Source organism: Ctenopharyngodon idella, chromosome 10 (assembly GCF_019924925.1).
Source record: "Ctenopharyngodon idella isolate HZGC_01 chromosome 10, HZGC01, whole genome shotgun sequence".
NCBI classification, from domain to species: Eukaryota; Metazoa; Chordata; class Actinopteri; order Cypriniformes; family Xenocyprididae; genus Ctenopharyngodon; species Ctenopharyngodon idella.
Window position 1 is genome coordinate 36741922 of NC_067229.1, and position 13536 is coordinate 36755457.

General features: G+C 41.1%; 1 protein-coding gene across 7 annotated transcripts in view; it reads right to left on the reverse strand.

The window, feature by feature from the left end:
- The window catches only part of auts2a (activator of transcription and developmental regulator AUTS2 a), a 352628-nt gene that overhangs the window by 25220 nt on the left and 313872 nt on the right, over nt 1–13536 (reverse strand). For all 7 annotated transcript variants that reach the window (XM_051909180.1, XM_051909183.1, XM_051909186.1 and 4 more), the window contains one exon: nt 8180–8228. In XM_051909180.1, coding sequence (XP_051765140.1) covers nt 8180–8228 — 49 coding nt within the window. The remainder of the gene's footprint in view (nt 1–8179; nt 8229–13536) is intronic.

Genomic DNA, 13536 nt, shown 5'->3' on the forward strand with positions numbered 1-13536 from the left:
CATAAATTCTTTAGGGAGCAATTAATACTCTGCTTTTCCTCGATATGAGCTCACATTCTAGACTCAGTCTGTTCACCAGCTGTGCCTCTACAACCAGCTCTACACCCATTCCCCCCTGCGCTTTCCAACTGAGCGTTTCAGAGTTTACTATTTGAGTGAGGAGCTCTCTTCCCTGAGGGACCACAGGGGTGGCAGAAAGGCAGTTATCCCACCCAGAAGGTGGTCAGTCAAAGTGTCTATCTTCGGCTACCAACATGGGTGTCCACAAGGTATATCTCTCTCACTCTCTCTCTTTAAAGGTCACAGTTCCTGACCAGCTTGATCCTACTTCAGGCTGGTGCTCATCTACAGAAAAACATCTAGCAGCTATACTGGAAAATTCCTTTACCTCCTGGACTTCATACAGCTGCAACAGCTCCTCTTTCAGTCTTAATGGCAGACAGTTGTGTCTATATGTCTTCAAATCAGAGACTTCAGCACAAAACGCCCACTAACTTGTATCTGGAGACTTGGATAAACACATTAAGAAAATCTTAAATCTACATATCTAAGATGTGTTACAATCTGTGATGATGACAGAGAGCACACAGGCAATTAAACCATCTCTTCAAGCAGCTGGACCTTAGAAAACACTCATTTCCCAGCATCATAAGGTTAAGCTAAGCAAAGTCTTGGTCTGACAATTTAAGCCGTAGATCTAATCTTTCATTGGTTAAACACATGGGCCAGAATTTTAATAAATATTTCAGTAAAGTATTGAGAAAGAGTTTGAGGGGATTACATTTATCTACACATGCACGGCCAGGCAAGAAGAGCCTCAAAAATACAAACATACATTTGCAAAGACTCGCCTCAAAATTGTTTTAGAAGTGCTGGGGTGAACTGAACATATGCGAAGTTAAGCAGTAGCTGATACAGGATCAGTTAGTCCAACAATTCAGACAGCCCAATTGGTGCCAGGTAAGTAGGAAATGGTGATACAAACTGAAACTTGACCTTTAACCTAACTGACCTGTGACCTTGAGGGCAGTGCCATGAACTTATCTAAGTTTAACATAATCAGGAGAATGTGTTGCAGTATTTGTGCTCACTATATCCCATGATTACTCACCCTTTGTCTCTTTCCATCAGAACATTGGCTGTCTAGAGGCCTAATTACTGTTTCTTTGAGGTTTTTGTTAAAATATACCTAAGCACACATACAAACACACCTCGTCGAAAGCTCTCCTACTAATCAGTCTGTTACCACAGAGACCTCGAACTGCCATATGCATAATTGGACAAAACGATTAGAAAAGAGGGAAAGAGAGAGAGAGAGAGGGGAGAGAAAATAAAATAAATGTTCATCTTGTCCAAACAGAGGGAACAGGAGCTACAAGGTGATGTCATCACAGGTGTAAGGCAGGGTTACAACCACAGGGAGCCTTTTCACTTCTGCTTTCAGTATCTGTCACTCATTCACTGTCTGTCAAGCACAATGCAGGTGGTAAGACCACCAGATATTTTACACACAGACTTTTCAGATTAAGCACAGACAAAGAACATATACAAGTCCACTTTGAATTGCCAATGCATTGTGAAATTTGTTCTGAAAAACACATACACACACACAAAACAAAAAAACACTAACATTCAGAAGTTTGTGGTAGGTTCACCAGTGCTGCATTTATTTGATCAAAAATACAGTAAAAATAGTAATGTTGTGAAATATCACGATTTAAAATAACAGTCTCCATTGTATATATTATAAAAATGTAATGTTTTCCTGTGATGGTACAGCTGAATTTTCAGCAGCCATTACTCCATTCTTCAGTGTCACATGATCCTTCAGAAATCATTTTAATATGCTGATTTGAAAAAAATTGTGCTGTTTAATATTTTTGTGGAAACTGTGATAAGTTTTTTTCAGGATTTCAAGGTCTTTTTGACTCAAGCAAACTCAATGAGAATGAAAATTAGAGACTGTCTTTGTATGCACTCTAACATGGCTGAGCTCATCATGGCATCTGGGTTTACCTTTAGACTTACATATATTCCAATCCACAAAGGTGCACTGTGACTCTATGAGTAATTCAAGAAACTTTGCTCAGTTCTTCTCTGATGAGACAACGTCACATAAAAAGAAGTCCAAATGTGTTGCTAGCAGTTGCCGTGTGCCCCTAAGTAATAGGCGCTACGTTTATCTCTGGAGTGCGGCCCATTTAAATGTTTGCACATAACTTTCATTTAGCTTGATGGCTTCCAGACTCCCTGCGTTTAGTGTGACATGTCGGATATAGTAATGTTTACACAATGACTCGTCTCCCAGGCCTCTCTTTCTTCCTCTCTCTCTGCACCCTCCTCCAGTCACCAAGATGGATGGATTTACTTTAGTCCTTCAACCTCTGGGGTTTGGGAACAACCTCAGAATGACCTCTTTGAGAGAGAGGGACAAATTGAGAGAGAGTGTAGGAGTGCAGTCATGGCTGTGTTATGACTACAGGCGGGACGGACTGAGATGATGGATAGCATTAAACGAGTGTCTGACTTCCAATTCATCACCACTTCCAAGGCATCTCCACCTCTCCTCCCAGCACCGCTAGTGTGCGGCTCTACTTAAAGATGTGTTTTAAAACACACTCTTGTTCCCCATGGCAGGAAAACCACTTAAAGCAAGCCTACTGGAAAAACAATAATCATATGGTCATACAACAATGCTTACTCATACATTAGGACAACCACACACACACAATCATGCATCACTGGGCAGGCTATAAGAGTGGGTGGTGCTATTGTTTGCTGGCCTTGGGCAGTAAATCAGGATGATGCCCATGGTGCGTTAACCTCTGTGTGTTTGTGTGTCAGGGGATGAGACATCACTGCAGACTACAAATGCAGTGTGCTGTGAATTACAGCCCATCTCTCATCAAACACACTTTCACAGAGCCATAAATTACAGCCTGTCTCTATACAAACCATAAAGACATGTCCACAGAGATATGTTGGGTCGAGATGCAGATAAACTTCTAGTTCAGCATAAGGAAGCCTAGTTGAGCTGACCGAGAACAAATAATCAGTTACCTCCCCAAAAACAGACAGACAGATGTTCTTCATTGATCCTCAGAGGAAAAATAAAGAAAACAGGAAGCTTTGACTTCATCAAACATTCATTCCAATTGGTTAATCAACATAGAACAAGCCAACACAAATAGACAATTCGAGAGATTGCGTACATTATTGACTAAAGATGAAATGTTAAAGCAATCAGAGTGGCTTTTACCAGACCAGCAGTGTAAACAGCTTTGCCGATCATAATAAAAGCGATCATTGTTTGTCACGCTTTAAAGAGAAGCTCATTTGCAATGTAGACTTTGAATGGCCTAAGGTCATTACATGAACAACTTTTTTTTACAACGGTTTTGTGTGTAGATCATGCTCTGTTTATTTAAGGGCTTAAATATGCCTCATCCAATCAGATTCTATAGTTAAAAATATCTATTTTATCCACCCTATTTCTGCTATAAGAGTAATTTTTAAGGGTTCTAGTCTCAACCGCTTCCGGTTATTGTAGCTGTACCAAAACAGTCCGTTATGATGCTTGATGTTGCAAACTGGTTATTATCATATTATTTTAATTAATATCATGAACATAAACACTGGTTTGTAGCATAAATGGTTTTACACTTTACTGCACTTTGTTATTCTAGTTATTTATCTACAGCATTATGAATCTGAAGTCTCACACATTCACAGGAAATAGCTTGCTTTATGAAATTCAAAAAACTGCCTTTTATGCCAGTGTCAAGCACACGGAATCTGGTATGCAAACATTCATACTAACACACATACACTACTAAAGCTTCAGACATTTGTGAGACTACAGCACTCAGCGAGCGCTCCGCTATCTCAAGAGCTCTCCACATCTATCCATCCAGCTCTTAACAACTCTCATCTACCTCAAACTTCATCTCTCTGCCTCTTCTTTCCTTCTCTTCATCCTCTATTCCCCTCTTTTCCAATCTCTCGACGATGTCATTGTCAGAGAAATTACACCTTCCACATAGCCTCACTGGAGTCCTGCTCTTCAGATGAGCGCTCAGCGGCCTGCATGCTTGCGTGTGCCGTTGGTTGAGCCTGTCTGAGCTGTATATACAGAGTTCATTCACATACTATTGTAAGAGATAACTGGCCAGGTTCTGTTACTTTTATGTACAAGCAACCAAACTTCATACTAAACATACATAAATATTACATTGTGCATCGTGCACCACAGCAGACATTGTGTGACTGGTGGTGGTAGCTAAATTTTAATTCAACGCATGACCAGGCATAAATAAAACATAGCACTCACAAAATGGCTACCTTCTGTGTCTTATGAATGATGCTAGAAATGAAAACAAATTCCATTACTGGGAATTATTGCCAAACAAATCAAAAACAATCTGTTTAGCGGTCTGGGCCTCTTTTGTGGTGCTCCTAAGTGGGACACTGACAGCATATTGAGAGAGCAAAAGAGAGAGAGTGAGTGTATGAGTTATCTGGAGAGGGGTCTGTAGTGAGAGCTCTGTCTTATCATCCAAGTCCAAATGTGGCCAATACAATGTCAAACTCAATTTATACTCTGCGACAAACATGATGTCAGACATTTACAGTGTAAAATTAATTACTTCGTAATAACGATGTCAATTTACATTAATTTCCTTAATTGATTGTTGTTTAAATTAACGAATCAATAACAAATCAACTAATCGATCAATCGTTAACCTTGACCTCTTAAATCCAAAGCAGGGGGTGCTACTAAGTTATCATGTTACTTAAAAACCACCTGCTTAACCAACACAAAATAGGTGTCGTTTTAAAGCTTAGAAGATTGGCATTACAGTGAATATAGGGAATATGACCATCACTTAACAAGTGCTTTTAAATTAGATGAATATTAGAAGTGCTCTATTTCCATAGCGAGAAAAAATAACTGCTTCACATGAAATAAGATCTGTAAAATCATTGCACATAACAGATAGACTTGTGTCATATATCGTTGATCGTCATATATCCATGTGCCATAGAATAGCACAGCTGAAACAGCGCTGGAAGATCATCACACATCAACCAGTATATGATTACTTGTTGTTTATTCTATGTACTTTTATTGTGGCATTTGCACAAGTAAGTACTTCTTATGTTCCGTAAAATCACTTATTCTGAGTGTTTTTTGGACTCTTAATTAATTATGTTTCTAAATAAATGGCAAACCTACCTAATCCATTGCCAGGCTTGAGGACATTAATGCATTTAAAATATGCAACTATGGTGCGCTCGCTTCATTTTTCCTTGTGTGTCTGCTGCATGTGTTTTGCACATGAGCCGCACCTCAAAACTACACACTCTAATGATGACCTTGCTTAATAGACCATCGTAAGTTTTATAGATTAAATTATTATCGACAATTAATCGATCGTCTATTAATCGTTAGTATCCCTACTTCATAATTACAATCAATGTTCCCTATAATTTTTGTTCTTGCAGACTTGTATGAAAAAGTATATTTGTAAACAGTTTGGTCCCACTTTGAACAGCATGGAAGGAACAATGTAATGCAAAAGACACCTTATTAACAATCAAATATACGTAAATACGGCTACGGAGTCTCAGAATCTTAGTAGTTAACTGGTCACTGTTGATTTGAAGGACCTTCACATGGCTGTTCTCACTCTAACTTGATCCAAAAATCAAGCAAAAAGGCTTCTTAGAAACGCAAGACGCGGGCGATGAATACACTAATTGAGGCAGGCCGGTTGGCAGCCACCTGCAGGCTATGTGAGAGAGACAGTAATTAAGTCGAACATTTAATGATTCTGCTTAATAGGAGTGAGAGATGGAGCAATGAGGAGAGAAAAAAAAGAAAACAAGCAACAATTACACAAAACATCAGGAGGGAGAGAAAAAGAGGAGAAAATAGGAAAGCAGAGAAGAGGGTCTAATTTGCCAAAAGAACATGTTAAGTGGGAATCTATGTAAACAGACTGATCAAACAGGTTGACACTCATAAGAAACTTACTGCTTGTCACACAAACACAAATTAAGCAGAACAAGATCAACTCTAAGATATCTTGTCAAGGCCATGACCTAGCAATTAGCATATGTCAAGTCTGATGCTTGATGCTAGATTGAAATTAACTCATTTCTTGACCCTTTCTGCCTCCAACAACTTTTTATTACTTCCGCTCCTCCCTCTCCAGTGCTCAAAACAGCCTACAGACTGATAAATTATCTAAGCTCTTGTGGAGTTTGATCTATATATTTCCCCTCAGAGGTGACATTTCCCCATCATCTAGCTGTTGAACTTGAGGCATTTTGTGAACACCTTGAGTGTGAAAAACACAAGAGCGAGCCTTTCGTTCTAGGCTCCAGGCAAATATTGACATCTTTTCTGTTGCCTGTCTCTGCTCTTCAGTTCTGCGTTCTCTTTCTTCTTTTGTTTCCAAGGGTTAAGAGTCTGAGTGACGGGTGATCCTCTGTAACAGAGAGCGGCGTCCAGTGTACACTCACCGTCTAAAACCCTCCAATAAAAATACCAGTTCATTTGCACCTGTGCTTTGGAGGACGATCCTCTTTTCTCCATCCCTCTTGCCAATGGAAAGATTTACATATGGCAAGGAGAGAAGAGGACAAGGGGATGTGAAGGAGAGAAAGAAAAGACACACATTTAAATGGAAATAGAGTCTGGAGGGAGACGAAGTGGCCTGGCAGTCAGTGAGAAGAGAAAGCATATTTGTGTACTGTTTCCCAAGCGCCAGCTTTTCAGAAGCAGAGGAGGCGGGCATGTGTTAGTTTAAGGCGCATAAAGGGAGTTTTAATCCTTTCAGAGGGGTCGTAATGGCCGCGGAGAGGCGTCTCCAGGAGGGAAAGCCTTTCCGAAAAAAGGGTCGCCATTCAGCACCCCTCTGAACCACACAAATCAAACCTCTAAAGGCCTTCAAAGAACAGAATGTGGGAAATGTGTTTGGGGTCCCGAGGGAGTGAAGCAAGGGGGAAAAGGAGGAAAAAGGCTTGTCGGCATCAATCAGTCGCTCTCTCTCACGTCCTCCCCGGGGTCAGATCTCTTTCCAGCCTCCGTCGCCCCCTCCCCACCCCACCCATCATGCTCTCCATCCTGGTAACGCACCATTACAGAGGAATGTGGATTCACAAGGCTGGGCTCCATTATGTTGGCCTGCCCGGGGTTTGTAAAATGGGGGAGTTCAAATTCCAAAGGCTTTAAGAGCAAATTAGCAGTGTGCTGATGGGCTCCCGCTGTCTAAAGACACTGAGGTTTTAAAAGCAACTCAACTGACTCCGCTTTCAATGCCTCGGATCCTTTGACTTGCACGTTCTTACCGCAGTCTCAACACGAACGAACTTCCTACGCACATAGCAGGACGTTTACATGCACACAAAGAACAGACGGTGCACACATCGCAGCTCCTCACTGTATAAATACAAAGCGTGCTTTTAAAATAGACACGGCAAACAATATCACACACGCGGAGTATCAGATCAGCAGGGTAGAATTGCTTCTTCTACTACCGTCTGTGCCACAGATCCAGCACCTTTATTTAGCATTTCACAACTAATCAATTTCCATAACAGAAGCCAGACGCCGCTGCACATGGGACCCAGTGTGTGGCGTTTACACATGCTGCGCGCCTGAAATGGATTTTCTCATTCATCACTCAGCAGCACATTGGGATCTGTTTAACAGAGTGGCTCAGATGGATTTCTCCCAGCCCATACGCTGTGAGAAAGCACGGATACAACACACTGTGTCTGTCAATGGAATCGCAGTCAGCCTTGAGGAAATGCGTTATTTCCCATGCCGCCCCGGAAAGCAAAACACATTAAACGTAATCTGAATGTGATATTGGTAAATAAGGTTGTCTAGAATAATGTGACGGATTCTAGTTTGTCTTGTAAAGCAGCAACAACTATTACTCACATATTATAATGTTCATTTTATTTAGATTATAATATTCTTTATTATAGAATAAAGAATATTATTCTTTAAGTCATCTTTAAGATTTAATTTTACAGAAAACAACAATCTTTTGGAGTATGTGCCTCCATGGGACAGGTATAATCTGTCAACAGCAATTTCACTATTACAGAACTGTGATTTACACGAGCAATAACAAGCATATGGAATAAAGAAAGACCACCATACCTTTAACTGCAGCTGTGCTGAAGAGTTTCTCTGAGCTGGCATCTGAGCCCTGAGAGAGAGCGACAAAGAGAGAGTCAGTACATCTGTTTCAGAACTAAGCAGGTGGGCTTCATCATCAAAGGTAGCGCAGCACTAATGAGCGCAAAAATTCAGTCACTTCCCAGAGCGGCCACTGGATGGCACTGTGGCTCCACGCGCAAAACGACGCGCTGCACTTGAAACGGGTTGAACGCATTAACATTGCTATGTTATTGTGCAAACATCCAGCGTTGCAATTTACACAGCATTTAGGTAATGAACGCCTATTTAAGTGACAATGTGGTGTCAAAGGGGCATCGGCTAATTCAATTGGCTTAACAGCAACAAAGATAGAACCATTGCAGTCCATCCATTAGCATCTGACCTGGCTCTCCACTCAGTCATTCGAGAGGAAAATAACAACGAGCTATGTGCACTTTTCAGCAATTTTGCAATTATTAACACAATAACAAACAGAAAATCTTTTGCGTGGAACTTGTAAATGTAAATACTGTACGTCTTTCATAGGATACACAAGAATATATTCTCGGAAAAACAGCTCATTTGAAGGCAATTATTCTGACAGGTTTAGCAACACTATATCCATATCCAGCTCGAGGCAAAAACGATACTGACAAGGTAGGACAACCATCCCAAATATTTGCACAATTTAAGTACATTTAAAATTAGCTATTTAAATGAATTGTTAAGGTCATTTGAAGATCTAAAAATGTCAATAATAATAACAAAAATAATAACGTAATATGCATTCATTAACACATGACGTCAAGAGATTTCCACATAACGATGCGTTCGCGTGACCGCTTTATTCAAACCACAACCGAAAAACATCTGGCAACATTCACTGCAGAGATTTCAACTACAATTATCCACGACCAACGAAAAGAAAACAGCGCTCCAAATCCTCCAGCCATCGAGTAATCCTTGAAAATGCTTTAAAATTTCCCTAAAACGTCGAATGACATTGTGGTAATCGAAATATGAACTAAAAATCCATTTTTTTGAAGGACGTGAAGGTGCGGTGTACCTTTTGATGTGGCGAGGTTGGCACGGAGGAAAATAAGTCAAGAAATCACTTTTAGCAGGTTTAGAAAATGCGCTGTTTCACATTCTGCTTGTCAAACAATGTAATCCATAAACAGGCGGCGAATTCCTCTCGCTCCCTTTGAGAGAATGACAGCCATGCAAAATAAGAAGCCTTTTCCCAGGGAAGAAGAAAAACATCCAGAGCTCAAAGCGAGAGAGGCTCTCGGACAAAGGCAGCCATGTGTCTGGTACCCAAGAACGCAGAGAAGTGGAGAAATCCCTCAGTTCGCCCCCTTCGCGCGAATTGGCCGTTTGAAATCCTCGCCAACCGTCGCTTAACGGAAGCTGCCGCTTATGTTATATGCTTTTGTGTCAGGGGCGCGCTCAGTGACAAACCATCCGCGCGCCTCTCTCCCGTGCGCTCGTGCCGAGCTAGAAAATCCAACAAAGCGTACAGTATTTTCCTCCTACAGACAGATTGGGTGGAGTAAAACCGCACTAAAAACCCCGAACTCCGCTTCCTTTCCTCGAAATAGTCGCTGGTTTCAAGCTCGTGTCCCGTCGCTGACTCCCGTTCCTCGCGCAAGTGCTGCCTGTATCCACACTAACTCTCTCATTCACCCACAGCGCGACCGGGTCCTCCCACTTCCTGATTCTAACCTGACTTCATTCAGCTCCTACCCCCTGCTTCTTTCTGCCTCACACACACGGAGCGTGCTTCCTCTGCTCAGCTTCACCGGACAGACGGTGCGTGAGTGCGTGCGCGCGCGCGGGCGTGTGTGTACGGTGCTCAATGAGAGCTACTGGCAGCGGAGTCCTAAAAGAGTGCAAACAGGAGACGGAGCGACCAGGAGGGAGAGAGAGAGAGAGAGCAGGAGGAGGAGGGAACTGGGATAGAATGATATTCTTTCACTCTCTGGCCGAAGTGAGATGATGTCAGCTGCTAATGAATTTCCCAGTAGGGTGCAGCTACTGTGAAGGGGAGGGAGACAGAGACTCTCTTCATGAGCAGCAAACACCTCTCTGGTTCCCTCAGCCACAGCCTTCCTTCATCGGGGTTAAAGTCACCCAGGCTGACCCAGAACAGCACTGTTTGCTCTGCTGAATAATCAGCAGGGGGCAAAGATTTGCAAATTTACAGCTGTTCATAAGTATAGTATTATAATGATGCAGCATATTAAGGCACAATCACATTTGCTGCAGTTTCGCTGGGAAAAAGGTCCATTGTCCACTAACAATAGTGTAGCAATGCATGAAAACCACGCACCCAACAGTCACTTTCAAACCAAGCAGCATTCTGGTGGTCAACGTGGCGAATTTCCGTAAAAAACGTTCTCCTTATGTGAAATTCCAGATAACATGGATTCTTGTTGAAAATTTTTGCCAAGCAATGGTAAATGTGACAGCACCTTTAGAAAATAACAAGATGGCAAGATGCACTGAGTGTTGTTGGGACTAACATATTAAACACTAGGAAAAAGAATTAAAGAATAAACTGATCAACCACGTCTCGTCTGTGGCAATTATACGCTAAGACCAGTCCTAATTGTGTTTCCAAACCGTGGTGTAATATTAACCTCCTTCCCCCAGGGTTTGAGGAAAAGCCTGAAGATCTAATTCCACTAAACTCAGTCCATGGCCACTCAAACCCAAACAATCCAACAATCTTCAGATAAAGCCGGACATTCCTGGAAAATCTCCTTAATCTGACTGATTTAGGGTCCCATGGCTTAGCAAACCAGTATTAACCCTCTGCACTGAGGGTCAATGGATTAACAAGGGACTTGCATTGCAGTGACCTCTGACCTTGACTGCCCCCAACAGAGTAAGAGAATGAGTTAGCTTATTGCTGGATGTTTATCTTTCCTTCTCTATATCTCTCACCCCTTCTCCTTTGAGCCGGGGGGAAAAAAAGGAGCTGCACGCTCCATCAATACAAGACCACACTCAACCACCAACATCTGCCAAATAACAGACATGAGTTTATTTTTCTCTGTGTGAATTAAAATAAAGTTCAACATATGTAATCTAACGTGACCAGAATATTGCTGGAAAAGTACAGTATTACATTATTTGCATACATCAAAACTGAACTTTGAATAATAATATATATTTTTCTTCTTATTATTTTATTTATTGCAAAATAAAACAAAATATAAGTCAAAATAAATCAAAAATATTAATATTTTAAATTATTATTAAAACAATACTATCTCAGAATTGCAAAATATAAAATATAAAAAACAAAACTATTAATTTATGCCATTATTAAAGCTAAAGTTAGAATATCTCAGGAAAAAAATACGATTTTAAAATTATTATTAATAACATTATTATTATTATCATATTTAGAGGTTTGTTGTTGTCCTCACATTTATTACTCTTAGCTTCATATGGATGGACAGTAACAAAGAAATTAAATACAGTGAGGGATCCCTGAGAGAGCAGACAGGCGATGCCACTCAAAGGGGGTAGGGCTTTTAAAATACTTCCTCTCACACATTTTTGTCCTCTGCTAATTTCTGTGTCACAACAAGCCTGAGGTAATCTAGGTTTAGCCCATCAGATTTTAAGGATACAGAGGCAGCTGAAGCTCATTAGGCCAATCAGACTGTAAATGAGCTAAATGCAGTCTGTGGAGGACAGGTTTAGTGCTGCTTAGGGGCCCCCTGCTCCCAGTCCCAGGATCAGGTGGCCAGCAGGTCCACTACTGAACACCCCTTGAAAGTTTCAAGGAAACATCATTGGTAATTAACCATACAAAGTGCTGTTATGGATACGTATTCAAACAATGAGTTGAACTGACCCTTTAAAGCACTTTAAGTGCAGTTGCAACCAATTTGCCAGTACAAAATTGAAACAAGAAACCAATTCAAGTTTATTCAAAATTTAAACAGATCCAAGTATTATGCTATTCTTTTTTTTTAAATTTGAGGTTCACATTTACTACATAATAATATTATGCTTGTCATTTTTTTTCTAAACTGTATAGTATATTTTTATTTGGATGTAACCGTGGCAAAATTGGTTTTGCTATAAAAAAAAGGGCCCTTTTACATCTATATTTGATTAAATAGATATGATTGCATTATGATTACATATATAGAGCATGTCAGGGTTTGGATGAGGTGCACCAAAGCATCCTTCATCCCCAAAATCAGAGCTCGCTTTCCTAAATGCCTATCATCAGATTTGAGCGAAACCTCAAGCCTGTGATTACCGCCCTCCGCTCCACAATCAACGTCCGGATCTCTCAGCGCAGATTATTTTTAATTCAAATGAAACGCTGACAGACTACAGAAAGCAGGGACAGAAACAGAGAGAGAGAGAGAGAGACAGAGAAAGAAAGGGAAGGAAATGCAGTGAGAGAACATGTTGCAGAGTTGCCAAGAAACTAATTTAAAGTGGCAGTGGGGTATGGAAAAGCACTTGGTGAAGCTTGCCAGAAAAGTGGAATAGGAGATCAAACATTAATATCGAGAGTTATGCTATGTATGCCAGTAATTGCTGTCTGTGCCTGTAAAATTCTGCCTATAGACCATAAGCCCTTTCTGCTGTCGTTTTGTCATATTTTATTCCTTTTTCTGGCCTTGATCCTCTGCTTCAAAGTAACCAGAGCTGCATTTTGCCTTTCTCCTTTATCCCTCCCTCCCATTCCCTTCCCTGCTTTCTTTCCCACTCAAAACGCATGGTTTAATTTCATAGGAACTCTGTGCTAGATTGCAATCACAGGAGATCGGCACTCTGTTATGGTCTCTACAGCTATTACGGAAGCAATCTCTCATTCTCATTCTCTCTCGTTCCCTTTTAAAATATTGCCGTGCATAAGTGTAACCTGAGGGGACTGGATATAATGTGTTAAATAGGGTAGCTCTGACTGGCCCTTGTCTGTAATCTCCTCTCTTGTATTCTCTCTGTGCTCTTTTCAGCCAGGGCCTTTGAGAGACACTCAAAAGAAAGGTCCATTTCTAGTGACACTTAAAACTTCGCCAGTCAGGAGGGAACATTGACCAGCTCATCTGGGAGGCCTTCAGGATGGTATTAGTGGTGTGTAAAACACCAGATCGACAATGCTAGCACAGAGGAGGGGAGAGTGTTTTCACGAGACAAAAGAGCTGCAGACACAGATGCAAAGATGGAGTGATCTGCTTTCCTCGGTTCTTTTCCACAAATAGAAATGCAGAGCGATAAGGCTCCTCCGGTTCCAGCCGCAGCCACTGTTTGCAATCTGCTAAGCGCAGCACTGTTCACAAGAGGAAATAATGGGACAGTGTATGTACAGGTATGTGTGT